The 19,495-nt window shown below is 46.7% G+C and overlaps 1 protein-coding gene across 1 annotated transcript in view; it reads right to left on the bottom strand.

Annotated features, from left to right (window-relative positions):
- clpb (ClpB family mitochondrial disaggregase) overlaps positions 1 to 15,893 on the bottom strand; it is a 28,109-nt gene extending 12,216 nt beyond the window's left edge. Inside the window, exons 1-7 of the mRNA XM_018748465.2 lie at positions 15,268 to 15,893; positions 15,110 to 15,161; positions 12,866 to 12,952; positions 8,252 to 8,355; positions 6,772 to 6,900; positions 2,257 to 2,354; positions 386 to 500 (exon numbers count right to left, since the gene is read on the bottom strand). Of these exons, the coding sequence (XP_018603981.2) occupies positions 386 to 500; positions 2,257 to 2,354; positions 6,772 to 6,900; positions 8,252 to 8,355; positions 12,866 to 12,952; positions 15,110 to 15,161; positions 15,268 to 15,691 (1,009 nt within the window). The 5' untranslated portion in view covers positions 15,692 to 15,893. The remainder of the gene's footprint in view (positions 1 to 385; positions 501 to 2,256; positions 2,355 to 6,771; positions 6,901 to 8,251; positions 8,356 to 12,865; positions 12,953 to 15,109; positions 15,162 to 15,267) is intronic.
- Between the last annotated feature and the right edge of the window lie 3,602 nt (positions 15,894 to 19,495).

Here is a 19,495-nt window from a genome sequence, read left to right as displayed (position 1 = left end):
ACACCAAAACTTTTAACAAACCTCTTCTTATCCTCAACTCTTCATATCCCCTTCTCTTTGTCTTCAATCTTTTGTCTCCTTCAGTCTACCATTTTCCCCACATACTTTTCTCTCGTTTTCCTCCTACTTCATCATTCTCTCGTTTTTCCTGCCCTCAATCTATTTATCACCATGTACCATTTTCTTGCTTTGAATCATCCCTCCTCATCCCTCTCCCTATATGCCACAACAGTACATCCGCAGAGCATCAATGGGTAATCTTACTCACAAGGAGATTGTGTTTGAGTAGGGGGAGCGACTGAGGTCACTGATCACAGGAGGTGTGGAGTGCATGAGATAAATTGAACATAGGGTACATGCTGGCAGGACCTGGCCGGGTGTGTACCTGAGGCCACCATGTTGATTGCGCCCTCCTGGCCGATGATGTGTTCCCGTAGCCGGCGCTCCAGTGGGAATCGCCGCCGTTCCTCAGCCTCTCGACGCCGCTGCTCCTCCTGAAACTGCATGTGGGGTGGTTTTAACAGGAGGAAGAGGGAAAGTCAAATTAAACGTGCAGTGAGAGGGAGAGACAGAGAAAGTTCTGCGCAAGTGCGATTATGATGTTCATCTGTTTGAATCAAACCTGTGCCCCCCCCCACAACCACACACCCATACCTTCAACACTTCCATGCTGTGTCAGGGCTCAAGAGCTCAGACCCACGAAAGGAAGAAAAATGGCGGAAATAAAGAGGCGCTGCAGCAGCGTCCGGGACCTGCGGCGGTGCCCTGCTCTCCTCTCTGGCAGGACCCTCGGCCTCAACAGGGGCACCGCGATAAATTGGCTGGAAATGCAATTTTGCAAGGCTCCCATTTGTCTCCCCCTGCTAGGACCCATCCATCCAGGAGCCTCCTTCATCCAAGGCAATAACGCCTCCCTGTCGAGCCCCGAAGGAGGCCGCCGCGGATGGGGAGAGACACCCGGCACCTCAGCACCTCCCCCAACCTCTGCCTGTCTCTTGCTCTGCCTCGGGGCCAGAAAACTCGTCCCGCCTGCATTTCTTTATTCTCCATCTCTCTTCATCTCTTTCCCCAACAACTTTTCTGGGAATAAAGGTCTTTTTTGCTCAGTTACACTTGTGCTTTTCTGTGCTGCGGCTGCAGGCCTGTTTGGGACAGCTCTCAAGAGTCACAGCTTCGTCCATCTAAGTACTTTCTGGCAAAGTGACTCATTTGGTCCAGCAGCTGGTGCAGGTCTTTCTTCTGAACCGCTGGAGCTTGGAGGCAGATGTCAGTGTGCAGAGTGACCAGGGGGCATCTGTCTGTCCATCTTCAAATCTTTTACTGTCCATCTCTCTCTAGCCACGTGGGGCTCTTTTCCAAAAACCTTACCCAAACATCACAGGAACGCAATGACACTCCAAAAAAATAAAAGTTCAGTTTAAGTCTCCCTTCCCTCAGTGAGACGCCGAGCTTTACTCACTTACTCTCAGACATAGTAATCTGTGATCATTATGGTATGATATGTCTTTCGAAAACCAAACCATGTCAGAGAAACACACCAGACCTACAGCTCTCCATCCACCTTTCAGTTTAACAGAAACAAATGAATGAACTTAAATTACACACTTTACAAACAAGTACAAACAGATCACTATATTTTTTATTTTACCACTATATTTACCTTTATTTATTTTGTCCTATTTTTATCATTATATATTCTTCATATTTCTATGTGTCTAATTTCTACTTGAGTTGTATTGCGTTATTTTTATTATCTCTACCATTAGTATGTATTACAGACAGTCGGAAAAGCATTTCCCTGCACGTCGTACTACGTATGGTTGCGCGCACACACACACACACACACACACACACACACACACACACACACACACACACACACACACACGTCCTGGGTGTGTCCCCTCCCCTTCTGGCCTTACGCCCTGTGTTACCGGGTAGGCTCCGGTCCCCCCCCGTATGGTTGCATATGTGACAAAATCTGAATTTCAATTTGGCACATGTAACAGGTTCCCCAGGGCTCTCTCTTGGGCCCATCCATAATTGTGCAAAAAACCTATATAAATCTATATAACTTGGTCAAGTCACAAGACAGACATTTTTAGTTTTCCCAGTAGCTTTCTGTAACTTTGGCAATAGAATCAAAATAAACGACTGAATGAAAAATAGCCAAAAAAGGACCGACACAGAAACGTGACAGTGATGACAGTGCTGTTTCAGGAGAAAAGGCTGAAAACTCCAGTCTTGTGGACCTACCTTGCCCTCCCACTCCTTCAGCAGAGTCTGCATCTCCCCCTTTTTGGCGTACGCCAGCGGCGTATGACCCAGCTCATTGGTCAGTAGGGGGTTGGCACCTGGACAGAAAACAGGAGGGTCAAAGGTTAAAGAGGGGTCAGCAAGTCCTCCGCTGCCTTTTGAACAACAGTCGAAATGCAGCTTGACTGCCATGCAGGGGGGCTTGGAGGTACAAGTGAAATCCGAGTTGAAGCCCGGACAGGGGTCAACAATGCGCAGGCTGACCTGCAGCCTTCTGGGTTTTATGTGTGATGAACTCACAGCAGCGGGGGCTCACTGAACAGAACCTGCCTTTTAATTCTTCTCTTTACTCCCTTTTTCTTGAAGGCTGCCACCCGTCTCTGGCCCGCTGAGTCACCAGCGTGTTTATTGGCAGCTTCTGCCCTGACCTGGGATGCCACAACGTACCAATGCAGTGTTTAGAGTCTGTCTGGTCCTGTTTCCACGCCCCAATCCTGCCTCATTAACCAGGTTTCTAGGAAATGTCATTTAAAGCAACAGGTTTAATACACCTGTATGATCTACCTTTATTACAGCACTGCTTAACCAATTAAAATTCGATCCAGGTGGTTATAACAGTGAGAATCGTTAACTTACAATCAAAGGACCTGGGTTCAAATCCCTGTTTTTGACGTAGTGGTCAAGATACTTTCATGAATTGATAGAGTAAAAATTACCAGGCTGCATGAATGGTTAAAACATTGTAAGTAGCTTAGTATACATTTACATTTATTCATTTAGCTGACGCTTTGTTCCAAAGCGACTTACAATGTTAAGCTATTTACAATTATTTACCCATTTATAGAGTTGGGCAATTTTGCTGGAGCAATTTAGGGTAAGTACCTTGCTCAAGGGTTACTACGGTTGGAATCGAACCTGTGACCTTTTGGGTCCTAAGGCAGCAGCTTCAACCATTACACAAACCTAAGACTGTAATGCGCGTTGGAGAAAACCGTGAAGTTAAAAAATAAAAAAATAAAAAAAATTATAATCCTGGGGGTGCGGTGGCGCAGTGGGTTGGACCGCAGTCCTGCTCTCTGGTGGGTCTGGGGTTCAAGTCCCGCTTGGGGTGCCTTGCGGCGGACTGGCGTCCCGTCCTGGGTGTGTCCCCTTCCCCCTCCGGCCTTACGCCCTGTGTTACCGGGTAGGCTCCGGTTCCCCGTGACCCCGTAAGGGACAAGCGGTTCTGAAAATGTGTGTGAAATTATAATCCTAAATGTACTTATTTGGGTATTTTACTCTAACAGCTCAGGGTAAGGCCCTGTCCAAGGCTATTCTTCAAGCTAAGAGTGTATATATACCTTAAACCACTGCACCATCTACTGCTCCTAATTCCAGTTTTATTATTCCCCTTCCTCCAGTCAGAATGGGAGAGAACTTTACACAGCAAAAAAATTTATACACCATCTTACTTTTGCCTTTTAATCTGACTGGAAGGTACTTGCAATAATGTGTTTACCCAAAGTTTGGACTGCTGGTTGTGAAAAAAACACTTTATATGTAATGCACCCAAAAAAAGAAACCTATGGTGGGGTTCTTGGTCAGCTGGGCAGTAGCAGAGTGCTAACGGATGAGAACTGGTCACCATGCCCTTGTTCAGGAGAGCATTTAACTGCCAATCTGTGTCTCATACATTATTCACAAACTTGTTTAAGCAGTATTTAACATGTGAATTTCTTAAGAGGGGAGTCTTTTCCAAGGGTACCAAAGTCCTGCACTAAACCCGGAACCCAGAGGGTTCTTAATCCCACTTGCACAATTTCAGAGGCACCTCAAAGCTGGTTGTATAAAAAGGAACATTTCCTAGCAGTGTTGCAAGATAAAGTGCGATCGTAGTGATAACCGAACTATCAGATTCGTCAGCATGTGCTAACGTCAAAGTGGGACGGGTACCGCAGACCACACCCAAGGCCTAGGGTTTAGGAGTGGTCCAGGCACGGCGCCTGAGGGACTAATTGCTGAGGTTATTGATACCTCCCCAAATTTCTCCTTCATGAATTCCAATCAATAGGATAGAAACACGCAGCACAAAAGCAATAAAGAGGAAGCGCACACCCCCACCCTGCAATCTCATTCACTTGCCAACCTGCCCAGTTACCCTGTGCTCCACTGCTCTTTCCAACATAATAAATAGCATCATTTGGGCCTTTAATATCTGGGCCCTTTAGCCTCTGGGCAGAAATACTTAAAGAGGCATCAAGGTTAATTCGCACGTATGTTCTATCCGGCGTTCTATATGAGAACGAGTGAAAACCCTTGGTCAGACAGAGACTCGCTGAGATGCCAGCTCAGCAATGGCAAAAAGACACAGTCAAACAAAAATATAAATGAATGCAGTGTTCTTCGCCATCTCACGCACACGGTCACATGCATCCCGTCTCCCCACAAACACACACAGCGCAACTGCAGCTGGACAGAATGGTGTCCTACCGGCCCGTGCCAAGCAGAGTGTTGACCTCTTGGACTGGGGGGGTGAGTGGCCTGGACCATTATTCACCTCCCACGGCCTGTCAAAACCCAGGGTTCCTGCCAGCAGCCTCCCCATGTACAGAGTCCTGCGAGGGGCTAGTGGAGCTTGTTCCTAAACCGGGCAGCCAGGGCAGGTGATCAATAACGGCCGGAGCCTCTGGCCCCCTGGAGGCCAGAGAGCAGGCCAGAATGGGGGGGTTCACACACCAGGGAAATAAACCAAACCCTTCCTGCCCCGTCGGAAAACAAAGTTCAAAACAGTGACAGCACCCAATTTTTCAATTTTTTATTAAACTTTCCTTTATGTCTATAGAAATGTAGCGTCTCCGCAGGTCAGGGCACCCATCTATCTCGCTGGCCATCTTTATTGACTGTAAAGGACAGAGATGTATGCAGCCATTGATGTACTTTATTGAGAGTGAAGACACGATGGCTAAGCTAACTGTGTCCTGCCCATGGCTCCAACGCTCCTGATGGCAGCCGCTATTGGCAAAAGATATTTTCAGGACACAACCACTGGGGGGAGGCTAATCCGTCAGGCCATGCTAGCAGGGCACAGATGAACTTCCACTGTCGTGACAAAATTATTTGTAAAGGACGGTAAAACACGCCAAAATGCACAGCATGAGACAGATATGAACAGTTTGTTTATCAGGTTTCTATCTACTGAAGTACATTCAAACAGCTGATCAACATGCCACCTCAGTGAAACACCCAGCATCTCCACCTCGGGCTTAAACCTCAGCGTTCCTGACGGAGCTGGAGAGGGAATACGAGCACAAGTTGTAAGTTGTGTTTCAGTACACTTCAGACATAGGAACACGTGGTGTTTATCTACTGATCTGATGTACGTTTCCAAAGACACACCCTGAAGTTGCATCGTGGGGACGGGGGGTTCAGCGATTACGATTTTGTTTACTGACTTTCCCCATTTAACTCCACTGTTGTATGTAAAACAAATTCTCTTTAAGAGAGTTTTGACTGCTAAGATGCGGAACTTGAGGGACAGGGCACTCATACCCATTATGGAAAGTTTTAGATCCCCTTGCCTTGGTCCTCCTTGGATCACGATACCAAAAAGCTCTGTAAACTGTGATAACATTCATTTATAAGGCTGCTTCCACTGGCGTCTCTTCTTTAAATAGTTATTTATCTGAATATTTTCTCCAACTCTATGTAGTGTTATCAGCCCACACACCTTATTCACCGCGGTGACTTACACTGCTAGATCCACTACTTACAATGGGTCACTCATCCATACATCAGTGGAACACACACACACACACTCTCTCTCTGTCACTCACACACTATGGGTGAACCTGAACAGCATGTCTTTGGACTGTGGGAGGAAACCAGAGCACCTGGAGGAAACCCACGCAAACACGGGGAGAACATACAAACTCCACACAGACTTAGGGGGGGGATCAAACCCATGTCCTCTCGCACCACCCAGGTGCTGTGAGACAGCAGCGCTACTTGCTGTGCCACCATGCTGCCCTAGCCTGAATGAATGACAGGTGAGGGGAAGGGAGATAAGAATGAACAGCGTTGAAGTTTGATGCCCAGGAAAGAAAACCAGAGTGTTTCACTTTTTGGCTTAAAGAAGTGGGGGTGGGGGGGAGAAGGTATTCACTCTCTACTTTGTATGACAATATTCTGAGAATTTACTTGGCTGGATTTTCCTGCCTCACAAAAAGGTCCCTTCTAAAGGTTTAACAACAAACATCCTGCTTTTAAAAAAAAATTGATAAAAAAAAATTCAATAAATTGGCTTAGTGTTTGGTGCATATTTTTAAAAGAAAGGACATCCTCTAGTGAGCAGTTTCCTACTGCAGTCCACAGGTACGTAGAAGCAAGCTTTTTGCTTTCTTTTAGAGTTCAACTCTTCCCTGCAACATGAAATTGCTGAGTGCATCTGCCATGAGAAGCAGAAATGCCCCTGCCGCCAACTGGAGTGAATGGACCCTGTGTGACCCCTGACCCTTTTTGTGCAAGTGCGACACCCACCTGCCTCCAGGAGCATGTGCACTATACGCAGGTCATCTGCGAGAACGGCGTAGTGCAATGGTGTGCAGCCCCGAAAATTGGCTCGGCCATTCAGCCGGTTGCTGAACTCGTCCTCTCTGATGACCAGCACTAAGTCACAGGGTAAAAACAAGGTAAGAACAAGTAAACAGTGGATTAGGACCTGGTGGAAAACACAAGTGAGCAGAGGAATAAAATTTTTGAAAAATTGCAGAAAATTAAAAAAATGCACACTAAAAATAATAATACAGTTTCACACTGATTAAAAGCAATTTTAGAATTCCTTTGTTTTACACTGGTGCTTCAGACACACAAACACACACACAAAACATACAAATAAACAGCAGCTCCCCAATGTACTGAAATGGCAAGTTATCTGATAAATGCATGCAAAAAAAGATACACTCCTTTTTCCACTCTCAGTGCACACACACACAGATGTATGCACACATGCACGCACGAACACACACACACACACACACACACACACACACACACACACACACACACACACACACACACACACAAGCCCCCTTTCCATGGCTCCGGGTTCCTGACAGGCCTACTCGTCATCTGTAACAAACGTCTGAGAGCTGGATAATCATGGCAAACTCAATAAAACGTCACAGGAAGAAGCAGGACCCATCCATCAGCCTGCATCTGGGAAATCTCCCTCCCAGACGGCACAAAAAACTGCCAACAATATAAATGTCTGTAATATACATATCATATATAAATATGTCTCCAGCCAGAGCTTCTTCCTGACTGCGGTGCAGTTTTTATGGAGTTGTGGATGCTGTTATGAAAAATAAATAAACAGGACGAAATGAAACGCTTACATACATGCAAATAAGGGACTGGTACAGTGGGCTAGATATGAATGTCGTTGTGTAGAATTTATACATCTAATAACGAAAAACTAGACCGTAGTGCGTTCGGAGGAGTGAAACAGCGCTTTCACAATGAGAGACCGCAAAAAGGAGAGGAAAAAAAATTAAACAAAAAGGACAAACAAGGAGTGATTATCGGAACCCAAAGGTCAAGTCAGGTTGGTGCACAAGACAAATGGAATGAGGGCGACAGAGGTGATGTCTGAGAGCACAGATAAAGCGGCACAGTTACTCTCTGGGGTCTGAAATTTACACAGTAGACAACCAAAGATAACAGTATCAGAAGCAAAATTGATAACATCGTTGCTGTTAATGCAGAGGGTAGTACAGTTTCTTCCATCATCCAATCTGACTAAGGTGAAAAATCTCAAGAAAGCTACAATCAACCCATGATCTCTATCTCCTAGATGACTAACCAATCATCACTGGGTGAGTGAACTTCATGACTGAAAGACCAACCAACCACATTCACACAGATGAATCCGATAACCCACATCCCCTCGATGCCTGACCAATCACATTCAAGCAGATGCATCCTTTGACCTATGAAAATAGGCTGTCTGGCCGATCACCTTCAAGAGAGTGAATTCCCTTCTCGCGCGAGTAGCTGTACACATTGCTGAAGTCGTCCCCCAGGTTTGGATCAGCGCCACCATCCAGCAGGGCCTTCGTCACACTGCAGACAAGACAGAAAGACAGAGAGAAGGGAGATGGACATCATGTGGACCTCAGGGCAACAAGAGGACTTGGAGTCCTTTTACAGGTGTATGAAGAAAGAATGTACGAACGAAATATGAGGTTTACCACACTCGATACCAAACACTGAGAGCATTGTATTTGAGCATTATTCTACAAGGTCCATTACAAATAATTCAAAATGGCAGGAAAAAAAAAAAAGTGTAACCTGGAAATCTTCAAACTAAATGTCAAAATTTGCAGAATATCTCAATTCAAATCACATCACAGATCTGCCTCTAAGCTCAGTTCCAGAACTCAAAGTCTCTACTTCTATGCAAAGTTACTGGAGAACACAAAGCCATTTCATGATTCATGATCATATTTCGATATACAAAGTGTTACAACTGTACCCCCTACTTAAAAAATTCCCTTTTTTTTTTTGTTTTTTTTATTTCTGTCACAAAAATGCAGCACTAAGAGCCACAGTGGTAGCAGTAAAAGATGTCAGCTATTTTAGTATGACATTGCTTCATGTCAAAATGAAAATTTTACTGCCCGTCTGACAGTCTGCTGCCGATCCTGGATGCAGACCAAGGCAACCATCAGATGGACCACACACCAAACGACTCAGAAAGCACTACATTCAGCAGAGTCGGGTTCAGGAGAGCTGGGTGGTATTGAGTGGGTTCTGAAGACCCGTGTTGAGGCGAGAGCTACTTCCGTCCCCAAAGCCCGACCAAACTTTACGTTCTCCGTCGCCGTGAAAACACGAATTCTGGTTATAGTGGCTCACATTCCGGGGTCCTTGAGGTCAAGGTGGGAACCAGACCCTGACGGCATGACCAGCTTCCATGGTGACGGGGGGGAAAGGAACTGCCTGGCTACCTTGGTACACTTCCCCTCACACTCCACCGCCTCCGTGACCTGGGCATATGCTTGGGTTTGGAGGGGGAAGGTCGAACCCCTTCACTGGAGCAGACAGACCTGGATCCGCCAGTGTCAAAACAAACGTTTCCTACGGAATGAAGTGTGGACTGGCCTTGAGGAATACTGCACCCCATTATCGTGCTTGACGGGAGGACCTCTTTCAGTCTGTCGCTCAGCCCACGCATCCCTGTCACCTGCACGCTGCCCGTCAGCAGGTCACCTCATGGTTTCCAGGAAGGGTGGTTGGAAACGTGTTCGGAATGTGAAGGGTACACCACGCTCTCCTTTCCAGCGCACCTTCTCAAGGTCGAAGCAGGAAGTGTATTTAATAAATACGTTTACAAGACCCCAGTTGGACTGCAAGGACACACAGCAATACATTTGTGTGTGTGATACATAAAGCACCATCAGGTTTGTGACCGATGCACAAAGATTTACATTTATGCATTTAGCCAATGCTTTTCTCCATAGTGACTTACAACATTAATCTACTTACAATTACTTACCATTTATACAGCTGGGTAATTTTACCAGAGCAATTTAGAGTAAGTACCTTGCTCAATAGTACTACAGCTAGAGGTGGAATTTGAACCTGTAACCTTTGAATCCAGAGGCAGCAGCTCTAACCACTACACTACCTGACTGTCCGGGAGACCATCCAAAGGGCAGTGTACAGCAGGCCCGGGGCTGGGTTCGTTAAAACACCGCTGGACAGGAGGACGAGGCCAGCTAGAGTAATGTTGAGGACACTTGGGTTTTTCCCCCGCAGACCCATCTTTGCGAGACTCCCTTTGTGTGCCTAGAGACCTGAGCAGGGTAACCGGGGGGATGGGGGTGAAAGGTCTGAGGGCGAATGGCCCCCCATTGTTACTGTATCTGTGGAAGCGAGGGGGCAGTGATCCGAACGAGGCTCTGACCCCTGGAAAGCACTTCTCCAAACACTCACCCCAAACATGGCAAGGCGAGGACAGGGAAGGTGAGGAAGAGTCGGGAGGTCTGTGGGGGATGCAAGGGTATTAGAAAAGAAGCAGAAAGAATCTTCTGGAAAATGCTCAGATAAGGTGATTACTGCAAATGGAGGAGAAGAACAAACAGCAATTTGGTGATGAACAGGCATAGTTCCGCACCCATCCCCTTAAAAACACAACTAAAGGCTTTATTCCAGGACCACAGGTCTGGATCCTACAACCCACTCATGCTGCAGGTTACTGGCCACATAACTGATAGACATTAACAGTCTTTTTTGTTTTATTGTGTTCTGAGGCTGAGAAAAAAATAATTACACTAAAGCTGTGTATGGGAAGGTGACTGTCCTTCTTGTGGTACAGCCATTCGCCTCACGCTTAGGTGGCGTTTTCTGGCTCCTTCTGGGGCACAGAGGACACATCAGTCAACTTGACAAAGTGTTTACAAAACAAAAGTGGAGGGAGGAGGAAATGAGTATTTCCGTTAATGCTAAGTGCCGGCTGGTGTTGGGGGAGGAGCCACACCATCACCTTGAGCCAGTCCAACACCCTGTCAAACACTGCCTTTCAATACAAAATGTGTGCAGCCATACAAAATTCAGTGGTCTGAGAGGTTTCACTCAGGCACTTCCTCCACACTCCTCCTCAACGCATCCTGGTGTAAAACAAGGTCTTCTACCTGAATAATGATGCTGAGTGGGTATCTAATATTTCAGGTCAACTTGATTTCAGGGAGTAAAATCTCGATTCTCCCAGTTCGTAAATGACTGCAATCGACAGGTCCTTGCCTCCACTAAATGCATGGCCGGAGTGCCGGTCTTTCACGTAATCTGATGACATTCCCACCGAGTTCCTGCGAAAAGCGGATTATCCCTCTCGAGAATGCAATCGCTCTGTCTCTGCCCTCCTCATCAGCCCAGGGGCCGAGATGGGAAAACTTCAGCTTTTATGTTGCTGCCCAACGAGGAGGCGACCGGGCCGGTCGATCGGAACAGTCAACAGACGTTCCACTTCGTCGCCAGTCAGCCATTGTGTGCGTGAAAACTCGGCCTGAGGGGCGCTTTGTCGGGGGGGCCTTAACGTTTGGCTATGGGGCAAAGAGGGGCTGCCCCTGGCCCTCGCCAGACCAAGTTAACATCAAAGCTACGCAAACACAGCCTTCCTGCATCCCCCCTCCCCAAACGTAAATCAGGTCTGGACACCTCGCCTGACCAGACCGGCACTGGGGCAGGGCTTCCGTCGGGAGACCCAATATGTTTATTCACGTTACACGCATTTAAAGTGATCCGTTAGATTAAGCGCTTTAAAAATACTTTATGCTGCAAACTTAAACAAAATCCATTTGAAAACAAAGATTTTGACCGCTGCCTCCGCTGAGGACATTTTAACAATTCTTTTGCATTTACAAAGGCAAAATTACATTTCAGCATTACTCTAATCTATGTGGGGGGGGGCATCATGCAGCGCAGAAACATCACATGTACCGGCGTACGGATGTTATGTCACAAAAGGTTTTGATTCCTCTACAAGAAGAAATATAGACCCAATTATAACGTGCGGTAATTCGTTAAACAGTACACTAATTGAAATGAGATCAATTGTGCTTCACTGCTTTCTGTCACCGCAACACAGCAAATCGAATTGCATGTAAGCCAAGTTCAGGGATAACATCCGAACTATATGACCGAAACGCAATCTGAAATGGTCAGTCATTAATGTAGGGAGCATTTTCGGCACTGCACAGCATAATGACATATCTGAATCTCGTAAAATTACATCTGATTCACCATAAAAACAATACAATCGATGAGTCCAGATTGATATGTTGGGGAGGGTGGGACATGTCTGAAAGGTCACCCATGTGTCACAAGGGAAGTTTGAGGGACAGGTGGATTGCTAGGGCTGTAAATTGGACGTTCCCCTCAGTCAAACTAAGATATCGGCTCATCCTGCCACGGTGCAACTGCAAAGAGTTTCGCTGGCATCCAGGCCCAGCCTAATCCGCTCGCCAGGGTGGTGTGTGTGAGGGTGTGTTTGAGTGTCTCCGAAGGGGCTGATCATTTGACTTGCACACTTGTGTCTCCAGCTCTTGAACGGGACCCTGAGGTTCAAAGTGGGATGCGCCCCATTGGCTCACGTTCCCAAATCAGATTTCCCTTTCGATGTTTGCAAGGAGGACACTTAATTGAATTTGGAGGGTGTGTGCGGGGAGGGGTGACACAGGGGGCCCTTGAATGCACTCGCTGGTGTGAAAGGCGCACTTTGCACTTCACAAGACCTCAACATTGTGGGTAGAATCAAAGGGTCAGATGGGGACGGGAGCCAACATGCCGAAAAGGCTCAGTCCAGCAGAGGTGTTCCTCTTGGCACCCAATGGGGGCCAATGCACATTAGCCCTTACTGTCTCGCAATGCCAACAGCAATTAAGGGACGTCAGACGCGATGCTTGGATTAAAAGAGACAGACAGCTCATCACTGGAGAGACAGCAGTAGCGAGCAAAGCAATGGTAAGACTTCAGCTGTTCAGGTTAATTAAGCAAATATTAATAGAATGTTTTCTCAAACAAAAGCAAAATATATTAAATTAAAACACACCGAGGACATGCAAGGGCTTACTTGTGCAGCCGGTTCATAGATGCCACCATGAGCGGGGTCCATCCCAGGCGGTGGCGGTAATTTGGGTCGACTCCCTCAGCCAGCAACCTAAAGTACACAGAACCACACAGATGATAACATATTCTGTATACAATATACGTTAGTGTTTAATCTGAACACATGTTCAAAATATTTTAAACTTAGGATATTTGCACTGTCCCTTCTTTCTATCCCTTCTTACTCTTGTTTGTTTTACTATTATTTTCTCTTTTCACTTTACAGTTGGTTTTACTCTGTTGTTCTCTTACTATAATTTTTTCAAATGGAAACATACATTTGCTTTAACTTTCTCAGCTTTAGAGTTGTAAGCCACATATCTTTGTTCTTTACAGTAAAGCACTTTGAGAAACCGTTTTAATTAACAAGAAAACATCCTTGTTCCAGCACTGAAGTACACTTACAGGACTAGAAATAGAAACAGCACTAACATGACCGTTTACATAGTCACATTAATACACATACATCTGGGCACCACTTTTCCAAGTAAAGCTGCGTAAGAAGCTTTACGAAATACTGTAATTCGATCAGCATTTTTCATTGTTATTTGTCTCCTGGGATCCAGGATGGCAGTCAGTGTCACCCAGCGAACTTGAACAAAAAAAAAAAAGGGGGGGGGGGGGGGGGGGGGGGGGGTGTTCCACAATTACCTACAGACAGTCCAACCATCTCAACTAATCCCTCCACCGTTCAGAAAAGTCACCCTTCTGTCCTCAGTCTTATGTTCTTCATGGGTCACCGTCTGTGTTTACTGTAAACACAGTTGCTCTACCTTCTACCTGGCCCCCGCTGGCCAGCCACACCTGCGCAGCTCTAACTAAAACACTTAACACATCTGTGGCCGCAGCTGTGCCATCTGCACGGTTGCCTCGCCGGCAGTAGAACAGTCCAAACATGTGTCGCCCACCCTGCTGCACTATGTCTCCAGTCCCCTGCCAGATCCGGATCCAGTTACATGGGCCATCGCGGCGTACGGTCCGCACACATGCTGCCTGCCGGACCTTTGCTGAACAAAGGCAGGTAGGCGAATCGATCAATCGCAGAATCTCCCGCCATCACATTAATGGCCAACACTTCCTGATTAGTAAGGAAACTCCATGATTCAACCAGATTTTGGAAACTCAGAAGCACTACCAGTGTGATGACACGGAACACCTTGCCTGGGGAGACATAATAATTTTCAGAAGCTAATAATACAGACATAATTATATTTTCTGGCACGGCTCATTTTTAACGGGTTTACACTGCATCGGGCAGACGTCTTCTCTACAGAGGGTCACCGTGACAGCCCTCCTTTGAAGGTGCATAAAATGTAAAATGGATTTCTGTAAAAGATACAAGACCACCACAAAGGGTGCTGTCCAGAAACTGCACACACCCACACACAGCCAGAAACACACTGGCTGGCAGATGGCTCTTCAAACCCCATCCTATGTCCCACCCCTCAAATGCACCCATATCATAATTCCCTCCTGGAGTTCAGGGTGAGTGACTGGGTGAACAAGGGGCCAACAGAGGGACTTTGCAGGACCTATTTAATTCAGCGCAACCTGGAAAGGAGGGGGTAAAAACACTAGCACAGGACTGGGGGCAAAAAAGGGGCTCCGGCTCCTCCTGCCATCTGCTGGACAAGACTACGCCAATCTCTTCCACACACACACCCTTAAGTGTTACAGACTGAGACTTGCACTTGTTGAGGGAGATGTCCACTGTGCTTCTTGCAACTGAAATAAAGTGTGAGCTCCAGAGAACGGGTGTAAGTAAGGGGTAACCGTTGTGGCCTATCAGTATGCATGTGAGGAGGAGAAATTCAGCATCCGTCCACAAAATAAAATGTCATGTAATTTACCAAAGGGAACAAACACTGTTTTCCTCAAGGTAACTACGAGTTGGTTGAAGGTGGTTTATGAGCGAGCGATTCGGACTCTTCCATCCCCGAGCGGGAGCATCGCTGAAAGATGAGCTCCAGCCTCCCCCTAGCGGACAAGCGGGGGTGTGACGCGCAAGAGGAACAGGTGACTGTGACGTCACAGCAGGAGGGCCCGCGGTGACGGGGAGGCACGAGCTTAAGTGCAGTTCCCTCCGCAATACGGATTAAAAAAGGTGGTAGGACGTGCTTGAACTTTACAGTAGACGGTCACGAAACACACAGGTGTACACAAACTCTAAACGTCTAGTACGCATTTTAAATCTATCAGTCAAGCAGACCTTGCAACGTCTTGAACGTTACTGGTCCTCGAAGCTTCCAGCAGAGCGTCGCCTGAGGAAAGACGAGAGGAATTAAGAAATGACGTTTCAACCAGGAACTTACCTCGTTTAGAGAATAATAATAATTAGAATTATAATGATAACAACAAACAGTGCACCTTTCGAGTCAGAGTCCTTCTTTAAACAGTAGGCCAAGGCAGCCGCCGACAGCACTCCGGCCGACGCTGCCCCACAGCGCCTTTCACTCCTTTCGCCCTTTCCGCCGTCTTCGCGCCCTTCGTCCCAGTAGCCCTTCTCGCGCCCCCCGGCCGCGAGCGCGCTCCACGAGCTCCTCCGGCCCTGCAGGCTCGCGATCCACCTCGCGGTCAGCTGGTGGTACTGCGCGCGCGAGCCCGCGTTCAGGGGCGCCGAGGCGCTCTCGCTCGGCGCGCCGTCTCTCCTCGAAACGCGCCACGCGCACGCGAACGGGCCGTCCCTCGGCGCCGCGTCCGCCGCGTTGGTTTTCAGCACGCGACGCGGGGACAGGCTGCGCGCCCGCGGGCCGCGCTGCAGCACGTGCCTGGGGATCGCTGACAGCAGCATCTTGCCCGCCGAGGACGAGGTCGTGCGTGCGACTCGACTCGCGCCGACGCCAAAAGCATGAATTAGTAATCAGCGGATGCAGACAGGCTGCTCTGTCAGCACGCTCCGCAAAACGTTCCTTCGCAGGCAGAAACCCCCTCAGATCCCACCGTAAACACCAGAAAGATCCAATACCGACGGAAAACATACGCAGATGATGTCACTGTTGCGTAAGACATAGACGGAAGTGTAGTTTTTTCTTTTTAAAATCCTCCATAAGAACTACAGTTCCCAAAGATCCTATTCGGCCGTGGAGACTCGAGCGGACAGTGCAGTCCTGGAGTCGCACATGCGGGACTCGCCTCCTCAGACGCTGTATACATGATCTCACCGTGTTTACACACCAGCTTGGCTATTGGACCGTTATCGGTGATTGCAATGTCTGATTACAGTTAAACATATTCCCAGGGGAAACGTCACTTTAGTATCTCTATTTGTGTTTTAACAGTCACACTTTCCCGACACAGCAGGTGTCTTGTCACGGAGCCCAGGTGACTCACTGTGTCCACTAGTGATGACTGTCTGGGGCACCAATTCAACGGTGCGTGTAATATATGTTAATATCCATGATCATCCATGTTGATACTCATCACTGGACATGTGAGACGCCAGAGGGCGTCTCAGTCAAGTGTAATATCCAAGGGTGACAATAAGGGGAGAAATTCCTCAGTTTTCAGCAGCTTTTGAGTTGCACCCATTCTGAAAGGTAAACTGCATGTTATGCACCATTACTTATCTCGCTCCTTGGTTCATGGTGACTGACAAAGTTAGATAATAGATATTACCATGATTTGCCTCTCTATATCCTGCAGCAGTGCATTCAGGGTAAACCCTTTAACCTGGGGAATTGAATATATGATAATGAATATGAAAATGAATATGGATGGATATAAACACCCCACTTCCTCCTGCATGTAAGGGTTTAATTAGAATGATAAAAATGTTTTGAATTGTACCTACAGATGAAATTTCAGGAATTAAACTCTGAAACCTTGAGAAGCACTGGTTGGTCCCAGGGCCATAATGCTGTACAAAATACAGCAAAGCACAGAATCTTGGGACACCAAGAAAATTCAGTTTCCAACTGTTTCCCTGGGCAGCAAGTGTTTATTTGTTCGCAAAACACCGTCACATTAGAATAAACACAAATAAACATCGATGCAATAAAAAGTAAGAAGAATTTCTGGCGTTTTCCAAAAACTTGCTGATATCTTCAATCTTGTGAGATGTCTTGAAGAACTTTTTTTTTTTTACAGTATTTTGTGACCAAAGACTTTTGCATTGTACTATATGACTATAAGAGACACCAAGAATCAAACACTAATAATGTCCATCCATCCATTCATTTTGTGAAACCACTTGTCCAGCGCAGGGTCATGGTGGTCCAGAGCTTATTGCGGAAAGCGTGGGACAAAAAGGAGGGTACACAATGAATGGGACACCACGCCATCGCAGGGTAAGCAGTACACACACACACACACATTTTCAGAACCGCTTGTCCCATACGGGGTCACGGGGAACCGGAGCCTACCCGGCAACACAGGGCGTAAGGCCAGAGGGGGAAGGGGACACACCCAGGACGGGACGCCAGTCCGCCGCAAGGCACCCCAAGCGGGACTCGAACCCCAGACCCATGGGAGAGCAGGACTGCGGTCCAACCCACTGCGCCACCGCACCCCCTGACGGGTAAGCAGTAATTTAAAAAAAATGTTATGTTATAGTAAAGATAAAGCTGTAAAATTTCAGTGTGGGAAAAGTAGAGTCTCAGTCTTACTGCCAGGGAGATGTGGGGAGAATCAGCAGCCAACCAAATGTCCATCTTAATTAGTGGATCAGAGAGAAGCAATAATTCTGCTATTAAAGTCAGATACTAACTTTAGTTTAGGGCCTTCTGCTCTTAAGCATGTCTCAGAGCCAAAGCGCATTTTCACAGGGCACCAGAGACGTAAAGCGGAGCACATTCAGCACATTCACAAGTGACATGTCGCTCATGTGGGTGACAGGGGAGGGTGTCCATCTAGCGGCTCCCCATGTGACTCAGGCTCAGGAAAACATCACAAAGTGTCACGAAGTACAAACCAAAAAACAGCCCTTTTAGACAACGTTTAATTTGGGCATGGAAAATGTTACTGCTAAACTAGTAGCTCATATTTTTAAAATGTTTCATAATATGATATGTTTCATATTACGTTTAAAAAAAGAAATGTGGCTTTCACCAACTTCTCTCTGCCCAGCAGTGCTAAGAGGAAGTATTAATAATTAGTATTTTTTGCTTTGTCATGTCACCAGACTTCAAATATAGTCCATAACGAACATTATGTTTAAGTATATATCCTTATTGCGAACTTCATTTGCACATGCAAAACATTTTGACATGCATCACAGGAAGACATATCTCAATGGTTTTTATTTATAGCTTTGAGGACTTCCTTCCAGCACCGCAGCGCAGCCTATATTGCATTTATGTTTCTGTATTAAATGCAGAGTACTGCACACGGCCACCGTGACAAAAACAATAATACCCTCATGATTCTTGCTGACATCTGATTGCGGACTAAACTAATGCCACGGTGTTGATGTTTCCAGATCTGTTTTTGCTGCCTGCAGAGCGGAGGTTTCCAGGGGGCTCCTGAGCCCATGGGAGCTGCGGCGGTTCGAAGGATTAGCAACAGAGAAGAGGAGCTGCGGTGGGTCAGTGTGTTCGTGGGTGTGGTGTCTCATGATGCTCCTGGAAAACCCAGTTTGTGAACCTGCACCTCCAGGGATTCGGTGCAAGATCAGAAGCCCAAGGAGACGGGTGTGATGAGGCCCTTTTCCAGAGGGCTCTGCAACACACACATACACACACACGCATCTGAGTAATGCAGCAGTGTCTTATCAGTGGACAACTTGGTGACTAGACATGAAACAATGAGCCAAATATGGACCAGGTAAACAGTCTCAAATGACATCAATACCACTGTTTACTTTGTGAGTATTTTGAGGAATGCAAGTGTCAGATGACTAGAATATGGCCTTTTTTTATATCACCTGTCCTCCCATCTGACAAGGTGCGCTTGTGGACGCTGTCCCACTAAAACAGTGGAGAAGCGGAGTTCCTGCTGCTCTGCTGTCTGTGTACACAGAGAGGGTGGAGGTGTTGACCAAGCAAATATGTACAAACGTCAGAGCATCTGCCTGTTGCATGCAGCTGCATATTAATGTCCTTATTGAGGGACAGTGATAATGATGATTATGACAATTATATATATCACTGTCCTTACCATTGTTAAAAGTAATAACATTATACTGCGCCACTTCTTCAGCATAACTTCTCATTGCTTTCAGCTTTGCTCCTGACAGTGGGCAGCAGGGTGGGTAGGGCTGTCTTGGAACCTGAAGGTTACTAGTTCAAACCCTCTTCCTGATGCCCTACCATAGATTGCGGTACCCACACTGTGAGCCACAGTGACAATCAGTAAAAATTACCATGCAGCTGTATATTTTTTTTATATCATTGTGAAGTTGGTTATCTAATATTGGAATTCAGGTAAATAGACTATGATTCATTTAGAGGTTGAGAGACAGCAGCTGTGAGTGGTTTTCACTTAAGCATCTGAAATAACTGATCACGATTAAGTTTTTTTTTTTTTCCCCAAAATTTCGTATCATGTGTATAAACCGTAGATACACGAGGGACCAAAGCTTTCCTAAGTGCTGGCTGAACATGGTTATTTTGATATTTTATTGTACCCGGACAATAATGGAAGAAACCAGGAAGTCAGT

The sequence above is a fragment of the Scleropages formosus genome, chromosome 10 (genome assembly GCF_900964775.1).
Source record: "Scleropages formosus chromosome 10, fSclFor1.1, whole genome shotgun sequence".
NCBI classification, from domain to species: Eukaryota; Metazoa; Chordata; class Actinopteri; order Osteoglossiformes; family Osteoglossidae; genus Scleropages; species Scleropages formosus.
The sequence above is the reverse complement of the archived record's forward strand: the minus strand, read 5'-3'. Positions and strand labels throughout refer to the sequence as shown.